General features: G+C 54.0%; 1 protein-coding gene across 1 annotated transcript in view; it reads right to left on the bottom strand.

Moving 5' to 3' along the window:
• Positions 1-6,725: 6,725 nt before the first annotated feature.
• The window catches only part of LOC104482952 (ATP-sensitive inward rectifier potassium channel 12), a 32,321-nt gene continuing 27,741 nt past the window's right edge, over positions 6,726-11,305 (bottom strand). The window contains exon 2 of the mRNA XM_086759662.1: positions 6,726-11,073. Within this exon, the coding sequence (XP_086615788.1) occupies positions 9,626-10,915 (1,290 nt within the window). The 5' untranslated portion in view covers positions 10,916-11,073 and the 3' untranslated portion in view covers positions 6,726-9,625. The remainder of the gene's footprint in view (positions 11,074-11,305) is intronic.

Below are 11,305 nucleotides of genomic sequence, written 5' to 3'. Positions count from 1 at the left end.
GGGGGGAGGCAGATGGTTTGGATGATTGGTTTGACTTTTAAGCTGGATTTGAGCTAAGGATATTCTGATTTTTAACAATTTTTGGCTGGTCAGACTCCGGCGGCGTAATCCCCAGATTCCCGCTCCCCGTAAATCCAGTTCTCTCCGCACTAGGGGCTGCGGGATGGAGACCTGCCCTGGGGAGGGGTGTGGGGACACCCAGACACCCACCACCTGGGCGGGAAACCGCCAGACCCCGCTGCCACAGCCACCGCTAGCCCACCGCGTGCCAGGTGTCACTGCTGCCACCGCAGCCTTGCCACCCCGACCTTGCCGGGACGATACCCCTCTCTGCTCCCATCCAGTGTGGGTGGCAGCGCTCTGCAAATCCATCGCTGGCAGGAGCCCAGGCTCAAGCTTCTCTCCTCGCACTCCACATTCTTTTTCAAAGGGATTTATTTAGTCTTTCTCCTAATTATCGGGAGCCGCGGACTTCCCCCTACCATCTGAGCGCTGCGACCAGCCCGCTGCGCTCCTCCTGCCGACACCCAGCGCCTGTTCTTGCCGTCGCCCCCGCACCCGGCGTCGTTACGGCACTGCCGTATGGAACGCTTCACGGACAACGTCTCGCTCCCCGGGGCACGGGGTTCTGCCTTACTCCAGGGCTTCTTGGCGTTGTCCCCGTACCCCTGCGCTTGGCCTGACGCAAGGCAACAGAGGGTTTTGGGGATGAAATCCTGGTTCAGCCCCGTTAGGGTTGGGGAGGGCTCCTCTGGAGAGCAGCTCCAACCAAATGAAAGCCATCCCGGCAGGTTCGTGGTTAACTCCAGCGCTGAGGGGCCTGCAGAGCCCACCCAGGCACGGAGCAGGGTCCGAGTTATTGATTACCTGGCCCAAACCCCCCCGGCTCCCCCATCTGAGAAAAGCTGTCACACCCAGTGCGTCCTTTGCGTTTGCATCGGTTTTATTTAGCAAATCTCCAGAGCGTTAAAGTAAAACTCCTGCAAAACAAGGGCCATCTTTGTGTCCACGTTGAGTTCCTAAACTGGGCAAAAGAGGAAGACTTCGGCAGACATCAAGGGTCACCCAAAACATCCTTTAAAAGAAATAAACGTCAGTTTTCTGACCCAGTCGCTGGCTTTGGCGTGGGCCAGCAGTCACCGGTGGAAGCAGAGGGGATGGGAGGTGGGGAGCCATGGGGTGAAGGATGCGAGGGGGCTCTAGGCGGCTCGGTTCAATCCTGAGACCAGGCAAACCTGCTTCTCTGCTGCACTCAGGTCGTGAAACACCAGGGAAGCGAGCTGGCCGCCCGATCCCCAGCAGCCTTTCCTCCGCCGCTTCCCGCGGGGCCTGGCAAAGCGCTGCCGGAGCTGCCAGGCTTATCTTTAGCTCTGTTCCCTCCCTCGCCCCCGCGCCCACCTCCTCGCCGCTCACCGCGTCCCCGGCCCCCTCCAAAACACGCCGTTATATAAGCGCTCGCAGCAACCATCTGGGGCTGAGTCAGCCACGAACCCAAACGGACAACGAGCCCACGAGGCGGGGATGCCAGCCCCCGGAGAACAGCCTTTCGGGGTCACCTCCCCTCTGATGCCGTCCCTGGGTGCCCGGCATCCTCACCCGGACCCCAGTGCGGGTGCTGCGGCCCAGCGAGCAGGGACCCTGGAAGGGGACAAGCATCTCGCTTGGGGTCGTCAGGCAAAGAGGGGAAAGCTTAATTACATGCTAACGAGGTATTGCCAAAATAAATATGCCAGCTGCAGGGGAAGAGGAGGGCAAGCATCGACTGCCTGGGGAAGGGGAGTTGGTTCCCCTCCATCCACGACCCTCACATCCCATCGGAAACCCTTCCGCGCATCTTCCCTTAAAGCAGCGCTGCCATGCCCAGTTTGACTCCAAATGTGCTCATTTGGGGATTTTTTTTCCCCCAAAACCTGGGGTCAGGATGGGGCATCTCCTTTGCCTCCCTTAAATCACCGTTTTTCTCCGGGAGCGGCACCGCGGCGAGCGTTTGCGACCTGAACTTTGCGGTGTTGTGCTGATTCACGCTGGCTTGTCACCGAAACTGCCTAAAAACCGACAGAAAAAGGGACGCTGACTCATGTGTTTGCCTTCCCCGCGGGGAGAAATGTGAAAGGTGAACAAAGTACTTAGCAAGTGATAATTACATTCAGTGCTGAAAAATTCAACCCATGTTAATGAGCTGGTGTGTTATTACTAATAGAGGCATTTTACAATTTAAAAAAAAAAAAGTATTTAAGGTTTTCTTAACCTTGCCAGTGACCTTTTAACAACAAGTGTAAGGAAACCCCTAATTTTGTCCCACTCACACTCATAAATCCGTGTTAAGGAGAAACTCCAGCCGCCGCCTTCCCCGACTCCCCGCGGGATGCTGGGGGCTGGTTCCCCGCAGTGTCCCGTTACACAGCGGGATGGAACCCGGCGTGGGATGGGGTGGGATGTGGCAGGAGGAGCTGGAAAGCTCGCGGTGTTGCCCTTCAGGGCAGGCGGAGGGGGAGGAAGGAGTCGGAGAGGGTCCACCTTAACGCGGGATGAAAAAGCAAATTGCTGGCAGGAGAGCGGAGATGCTGCTTCGTTACTATGGTTACCCCAGAGACAACCCAGCATCCCCGGGTATCGCCCTGCAGTACCCAAGCTGCTCCCAGCCACCCGGGATGGCACTGGAACAATTTGGCTGGGAAAGGGAACAAATTTGAAGGGGTTTGTAGGGTCTGGGCTTCTCGAAGCAGCCAGGAGAGAGGGTGCAGCCCGGCTGGGTGGAGGAGCAGCATCTCCAGTGGGGCCGGGGCAAAATTTCTGCCTCCACCCCTCTGCGATGTGGCACATCCCCTTAGCATGGCTGGGGAGGATTCGTTAGGAAATGTCGGGGATTTGGGTGGGAGAGTTTCCACCTGGTGCCAATCTGCACCAGTCCAGGGGTCAGACTGAGGTGATGCCCCCACTGCGTGGTGCTGCCCTGGGGCACGTAGCTGGGATGGGCAGCACAGCACCCAAACCTATCCCAGCTCCATCCTGGTGGGAATCCAGAGCTCACAGCCCCTCTGCCCACTCTCTGTCTGATCAAGAAAGGTTGACCCACCCAGACTTTGGCAGTGGTTTGTTTGAGCCAAACCCATGCAAGCTGAGGAAAAGACAACCCTACTTTTGGGGAGGCCAGAAACCTCGGAGAGATGCCCTGGTCCCCTGAATCCAAAGGGAGAGGCAGGAGGGCAGCCAGCCAGGGCTGGTGCAGCGCTGAGTTTAGATTTTAACACTTAAAGACATTTTGAGTGTTAAAAGTGGAGGTTGCCAGCTAAGGAATAGCCCCCACCTCAGCCCAGCATCCCTGCCGACAACATCCCGGCCTTGTCTGGGAGCAGGGTCCTTCCCTGCAGAGGCAGCCGCTGCCTTCCCTGTCCCCGCTGTTCCCGGCTGCCGCTGCTGCCCTTTAATTTAATCTAACCCCCAAAGAGGAGGATGGTTGGGATGGAAGTAAAGCAAGGACTGAACGTCCTAGCAGCATATTTCCCGTGGTGCCGGCGTCAGCTCGGCTCCCCGGGGATTTCTGCCACAAGCAGCCACCGAGGGAGGGATTCTGGAGGCAGTGGAAACCATCCCTGGGGAGCTGCCGGCTCCTGAATCATTAAATGCTTCCACAAACGAAGCGATGGGGTTTGTAGTGCCAACCGCCGTGCGAGGAGTCACTGCCGTGCGGCGAAGCAAACCCTGAGAGCGGAGGCACGAGGGCTTCGGGAAGCTGCTGCAGGAGCGTCCCCCGCGCCCTCCCTGGCATTTTCCTTTCCAAGGTCCAGCCTGTGCTTCGGAGGAGAGCAGGGAGGGGTTTTTTCCCCATCTCACCTCCTGCCTGCCGGTAACAGCCCATTACCTTCCCCAGTAAACCCCCACTCCTCTCCTCAGCAAGAGAAAAGCTTCCAGAAAAGCATCTGGTCCAGAGTTAAGGGCATTAAGAGACAGAGATGGGTAGCGTGTGCTAATAGCTAATCATTATTAGAAGAGCGCTCCTTATTTCCAAGACAGATTTGTCTGGCTTGGGCTTCCAGGAAGGGCTGGTTGTTGTGCCTTTCCCTGGTTGCCTCCTTGAACCCGTGTATTCTCCCTGGGACAAATGCTGTCGTCAAGTCACCTCTCCGTCTCCCACTTTGATAAATTAAACGGACCGCGCTCTTAAATCATGCTTAGCCCCGGCCCTATCTTTGGTGATTAGTAGGAGGCTGGCAGTGATTTTTTATTTATTTTTTTTTTTAATGAGTAAAAAAGCTCCTTTATGGGGGAAGGGATGGAGCCCAGCGGACCCAACTGGCCGTCCTCGGTGAGTGGAAGCTGTCGCTGACCGGTCTCTGACCTGGATTCAGATCCATGACTGGCCTGAGAAATGGTGATGAATAATTTCTCTAGGTTATTTTGGTACACAAGCCCCATTCCCTGCAGCAGCCAGGTGCAAAAGCCAGGAGGAAAATCCAGGATGATGAATTCAGGGGCTCCATGTCCACCAGGCCATTAACCTCTCCATAAATAGCATCCCACAGGCTCGCTCTGCTTTCCTTCGGCCGTGACGTACCATTAAAGACATTTAAACTGTCACCTGGCTGCGGCGCGCTGTCCCCCGAGGTCCCGGAGGAGGCGATGCCCATAGGAAACACATCCTCATGGAGCTCAAGGGCAACCAAGGTCACTCTGCAAAGATTTGTTGGGTTGGTCTCGGATGACTGGGCTCCGTCTGCCCGGGCTCCAGACACTTTTTCCCATCTCCGGGCTCCCCGCGTGACTGAGCCGCTGCCATCCGGTCCCCTGCCCGTCCGGGCGCTGCAGCAGAGCCAACGGTACGCACACGCGGGGCTGCATGGTGCGGGGGGACACCCTGCAGCCCCTCCATCCCACCGAGCATCCCTGCAACCCCTTCCCCAGCAGAGAGAGGAAAAATTGCCCTCTCCTGCAGGATAACAGGGAAAATTCAGATTTGAGGGTTCTGCCCCTACCTGGAGGCAGCAGGATGGACATTTGCTAAAAGGCTCCTAAAAAAAAAAAAAATGTTTGTCCCGCTGGCCCCCAGTCTTGCTCAAAGTTTGCAGCACGTATATATTATAGATGTGACAACCGACAGCCTCGAAACCACGTTTGAAGTTTGCTACAGCCAGGCACTTCCCTATGATCTTTAAAATACACAGCACGACGCGAGGTATTTTAAATAGATCAAAATACATTTATTACATATTTATATTATTTTCTCTAGTCTATTTATATCTTTTGGAGACTCTTATATATAATATATATAATATATTTAAAATAACATAAAATTGGCCAGTTTTGTCATCTGAAATACATTTTACAAATATATATATACATTGTCACATATATCTCAAATATATGTGCAATGAGACAGAGAAACACCGGAGGTGGAGAAGGTACAGATACTTTCATTGCATCCATCAGCTTCTCTATCGCTGCACGTCACCATCGCCCCAGCGAACGGACTCGGCCCTTTCCCCCTGGGAAACCAGTGCTCCCAGTTGCCAACCTGCCCGCGTGAACTGGTGCCGGGTCTCGCTCCCCAGATCGCGTGGGGCCAAGCCTGGGAGAGCACCGGGGTGCATTTAGGGGGGAGATGGAGGAAAGATGGTGGCCCTGTGAGGGGACAGATGTGCACAGCTGGTTGGTGCCAGGGCTCAGCGAGGTGATGGGTGGCATCGGGTCGGGCGCCGTCCCACGTCCCCTCCCTGCTTGCAACGTGGCCGGATCCTGCCCTGTGCCAACCCCCCCATGGCAGCATCCCTGAATTGAGGGGGTGGGAGAGCAGGATCCAGCCGGAGCACCGGGCCCGGCTGCCGTGTGCTGGTTTCGGCGTGCAAGAAATGGTGGGGAGGGGGGGGACACAGGGGACTCTTTTGGTTGTCAGCACGAGAGGAAAGGAAAGAGCAGGAGGGTTTAAAAATAAACGTATTTGTTCTGCCTTATTAAAGATAGAAAAGGTGGCTCTGAATTCATCTCCTACAAAAGGTTTGAAGGTCAGGCAGGCACCGAATCGCGAAAGGTTAAGCGCTACGTGATTGTCCCAGCCCTAGAAGACAAAGTGCACTAAATGATGAGAAGCTAAGGCTCAGCCCGACAGCTCCCGGCCCCGGGGACCCAGCACCCGTGAGCGGGGACACCACGAGCCTGTCAGGGGCAGAGGATGCTCTTTTGGGGCATGGGGATGTGGCTGCTTTCTCCTCTTACTGGAACATCTTTTTGGGGTGGGAGCGGCAATGGGTCCGGTCCCAAGTCCCCGGCCAGGGCGGCTGCTGCTGCCGGAGGCTGCCCTGCACCCCGGCCGAGGACGATCCCTGCGGGATGCTGGCCAAGAGGATTAGCAGCTCCTTCCTTCCTCAGACTCCCACCAATCTCCAAGGATCAAGCGTAACGCCGGAGTTAACTCCATGGATGGAGCGACCTCAACTTGGAGGAAATAGCCGGCGCCTGTTTTGACGACACGTTCAGCCCTTCCCGGTGGGATCCCGCTCCATCCCTGCCATGACCAAACCAAAACCCACACCCTGAGAGCATCTCTGTGCCTTTCCAGCCCCTCCAGGGAACCCGGGTGCTGAACAAACACCACTTTTTGGCTTTTTTCACCTTTTTTTTTTTTCTTTTTTCCCTCCCTTTCTTTGCCAATTCATGTGATTAAGACTTCCCCTGGGCAGCCTTCCCAATGCTCCCTGACGGCAGGAAAAAAGACCAGTAGCTCAGAGCACTCACAGGTAGGCAAAAATAATATTTATCCACCATATACCAGCGTGGTCCATGACCAGGATGAGGACTGTACAGTTTATATACGACGACTCGCCAGAGCTAGAGCCTCACTAGTGAGGTTTGGGGAAGGGGTGCGTGAACGGGGGCTGGGGAGGGTCCGATCCCCCCCTCCCCAGCCCAGTTCACATCCTCCTATGCAGCAGTTTAAAAATACATCTGTATATATTATTCTATTTTCCCAGGTAACACTATACAGTCATAGAAGTTTCTTTAAAAGCAATAATTTACTTAAAGACATCTCTATATCTCTTTTGTTTTTATACAAATATTTACTGTGATATATATATTTATAAAGAAATTAACCCTCTGAGAACCCTACAGCAGCAAGATGTGCACCTTTTTTTTTAATAATTATTATTTATTCAAAAGAACCTAAAACCACTTAAAAGCATTTGAAAAAAAAAAAAAAAGTAGTGCGCACACAAAATCTCTCTGCCCCCCGCTCCATCCTCCCACCCCCCATCCGCTATGGACCAAAAAGTGGGTGGTGAAACCATCCCCCCGGGAGCAAAGGGACCGGCGATGGGATGACGTCTGCGTTTGCTGCCTTAGAAACACAAATGTTGTGACCAGAGCCTGATGGCACGTCCCTCTCTGTCCCCACTTTTGAGAACAGCTCGTTTGAGGCACTCGGTGCCGAAACAGCCCGGCTCCCTCTCAGCATCACCCCCGGGGATGTTTTCTCCCTGCAGCTGGTTTTTAGGGAAAGCCAAAAATAGAGCAGCCCCTTGGTGGGCAGCGTGGGGTGAGAGACGCTGGTGGGAACAGGGTGGGGAGAAAATTCTGCGGGGAGGAAACCCCGGTCCCCGTCCTGCAACCAGACGGTGAGACACGATGCTTGGGGGCAGGGGGGCAACCGGGACAGCCACTCCCCAGAGCCCCTTGCAAGAAGGAGATGGGGACACAGGACAAATCCTGCCTCTGCCACCGATGTTTGGACATGCCACAGTGAGTTATAACCTGGGACATGGCTTCCCTGACGCAGGCTGGGGGAAAAAGCACCGGGAGTCCATCACAGCCAAAATGCCGGTGGGGATCCTGCTCTTGACCCCTTCTCCTCGAGGCCAGGTACTGCCGGGGATCCGCACCCAGGGTCGGCTGTAGGATGCCCATGGGTACCAAAGCCTTGCCCATGGCCACGGGGAGCAGGGAGCCAGGTTTCGGCTCCCAGAGCACCAATAAGCAGCACGGCTGGGATGAAGCGGCCTGCAACCTGCATCTTCCCGACCCAAAGGTGGGGAGCAGGGCAGGAGCGAAGGCTTCTCACGCACGGGGTGGTTTGCCTTGTGCCATAGCACGAGCTAAGCCAACGTGCCACCAAGGCCAGCCTAAACCGCAGCGGATGCTGGGAAGGGGACGTCACCCCAAGGGGAGGATGGGATGCAAGCGCGGTACCAGGGAGGAGCGCTGGGGCACGGGATGAGTTTGCATCTCTAAGGCACAATCCACCTTGAGGCTGGGACGCGGGGATGGGTTGAAGCGCAGGACAGGGTGGCTTTCTCGACTGGCATCTGTTGTTTTCAGAAAAGCATCTGCCTCTGAAGCAGGACTCTCCAGGGAACGGGGAATTCATAAATCCCAGCCTGGCATGGAGACAACTCCTGTGCTAGAAGAAGTGCAACCCTACAAGATGACTTTCACATTGATTTCCACTTTTGAAATTATTTTTCAAGGGAGAAAATACCCAATTGGCTGGAAAAGTGGGAAAATACCCGACGTTGAGAGCTTTCCACTCTTCTTTTTGTGCTTTTCGCTGTTCTGTCCTAGATACAGTGAAATGTATGAATTCCCCATTGGAGATGTTGGGGTAGACCCAACACCTCAGCAGCTGATGCCCCAGACCCATTTCCACCCCGAAGATCAATATTTCCAGAAATTGGCTAATTACTCTTCTTTCTATCAGTCTGCCTTTTCCTTATTAGCTCCTTTGCCAGTAATTACAGCACTGGCTTTTCTGCCACGAACCTCCAGCCACTTACGTCTGTTTTCTGCCTACAAAGCCGTGCCAGTGGAAAAAAAAAAAGCACCCCAAAACTGGATGCAGTCTTGACTTCTAGCTCTTGCATCTGCCCAGCAAGTCACCCCCTCACAGGACCCCGGTGGCTTATTCATTCCCTTGTTCATTTTTAAAAAATACTGAATCACTTCTTTCAGCTTTAATATTATCATTATTATTATTGTTATTATTATTATTATTATTATTATTTTGGTAAACAGTCTCCCAAAAGGTACGGTGAAAAAATTAAAAACCCTCTCGCCTCCCTCCCCCCACTTTTCCCCCAAATTAAAAAGAAGTACGTTAACGTTGCATGTTATTTCAAGTGTTGTTCTTGTGCAACTGAATCAGACAGCCTGCCGGAAGGAGCAAATTTTTTTTGTTGTTGCTGCTCAGTTAAAAAATAAAAGGAAAAAAAAAAAGAAAGAGAGAGAGAAAGATTTGTTTCCTGATATTTCCTCTTTTTGGATCTCGCAGTGCTTGGCTCCAAGAAAACGCTGGCGTTTTCCCCGCAGGGAGAGCGAAGCCCCGCGGGGCCGCACGGGGCGAGCGCCTGCCCGCGCCCCACGGACCCTCCTCTCTCCGTCCGTCCGTCCGTCCGTCCCCCCAGAGCCACCGGCCCCGCTGCGGGCGCCGGGCGCGGGAGACGCGCCGTGGCCTGCCGCCATCCCCTCCTGCAGACCGCTCAGTGGTTATTGCGATGAAACTGAAAACTATGAACGATACTAATTTCTCAAGCATTCCTATGGCACTTGCATTGTTCTGCATAATTTGAGCGGGTTGTAGGGGAAGAGATTAGAGGAGGAAAAAAAATACCCTTGGAAAAGTCAATGGAAGGACCAAGAGTCATATTTCCGACTCCCTCCTGTACGACCGCTGATCTAGCGCTATTGTGGCTTGAAGCCTATCGAACTCGTGCCTATTGTCCGGGCTCAGGTCCTCCAAACCCCGACTGTCGTCGTCTTCTTCTTCCTCGTCACGGCTCATGAAGGCCAGCTCGTTCTCGTAGCAGAAGGAGTTGGTGCTGGGCAGCAGGAATTTGTTCTCCACCAAGTCCTTGGCGCTGCAACGGGGAGTGGACGGGACCTCGTAGGTTTTGTGGAAGTGGGAATAGTCTACTTTGTACTGGTTTTTCTCCTCGAACAAGACAGGCTCGAAGCGGTGGCCCCAGAGGATCTCGCTGGCCAGGTAGGAGCTCCGAGCTTGCGTCGTCATAGCGGTAGCTTCTACCATACCTTCCAGGATGACCACAATCTCAAAGTCGTCTGTCTCCAAGTCCTGACGGCTGATCCCAAACAAAGGGCTGTCTTCATTGATCTCGTGGAGAATGGTGATGGGGGACACCAAGAAGATACGGTCCAAGCCTTTATCAAACCCCACGTCGATGTCTATTTGGTCAAGCGGTATGTACTCCCCTTCTTCTGTGATCCTGGGCTTAATTAGCTGAGCTCGTACGTGGGCTTCTACTATGTGGCTTTTTCGGAGGTTCCCAACTCTCCACATCAGGCAGAGTTTTCCATCTCTCATTGCCACTACTGCGTTATGGCTGAAAAGTAGTGTCTGGGCCCTTTTTTTGGGCCTGGCCATCTTTGCCATTATTGCACCAATCATAAAAGAGTCAATTATACACCCCACGATGGACTGAACCACCACCATGAAGACCGCGAGTGGGCACTCCTCTGTCACGCAGCGGAAGCCATAACCAATAGTCGTTTGGGTCTCTATGGAGAACAGAAAAGCAGCCACAAAGCCATTGACCTGCAGAACGCAAGGCTTGAAGGTATCGTCTCCACCCGGGTTTTCTAGGTCTCCGTGAATGAGTGCAATTAACCAGAAAATCAGCCCAAACAATAACCAGGACACCAGAAATGCCAGGGAAAAGAGCAAGAGCATATACCTCCAGCGGATGTCAACGCACGTGGTGAACATGTCTGCAATGTACCTCTGCGGCTTGTCATCCATGTTGGTGAACTCCACGTTGCACTGACCGTTCTTCTTTACAAACCTATTCCTGCATTTCCTCCTAGTGTGGATTTTCCCATTGCCAAAGCCGTTGATACCTGGCATGGTGGTCAACCTCAGCCCGTCTTCCTCGGAGGACACGATGCTGTAAGGGTTGACTCTGCCTGCAGTCATCCCTGAGCCAAGCCCACAGTGAAGGTGAAGGGTCTTGCGACTCCCAGCGTCCCCCTGGCCCACCCCTGCCCACCCCCCAAATTCTGTTGCCGTGGAAGAGAAGTCCCAAGCTTCCACGTCTTGGCTGCCACGTCACCACGAGGATCCTGTGAGAGGCTCTGCAATGAGAAAACAGAGACACCGCCATTACCTCTCACGGCAGAGGGAGCCAAGGGCGTGTTTGATCGCGGGTCTGATGGGGTGGATGGCTGCATGTTGAGCAAGGGCCCCCAGCCGTGCCCTAAATCTCCCTCTTAGGGCTAGGTTCTTCCCCAAAACCACACAAAAAGGAAGGAAGGAAGTCTTGGAGTTTGTTCTTTTGTACTACAAAGAGAGTGAGCAAACCTTGCT

Source organism: Chlamydotis macqueenii, chromosome 15 (assembly GCF_036417535.1).
Source record: "Chlamydotis macqueenii isolate bChlMac1 chromosome 15, bChlMac1.mat, whole genome shotgun sequence".
Taxonomy (NCBI): domain Eukaryota; kingdom Metazoa; phylum Chordata; class Aves; order Otidiformes; family Otididae; genus Chlamydotis; species Chlamydotis macqueenii.
Note: the sequence above shows the minus strand (reverse complement) of the source record. Positions and strands in the feature narration are given on the sequence as shown.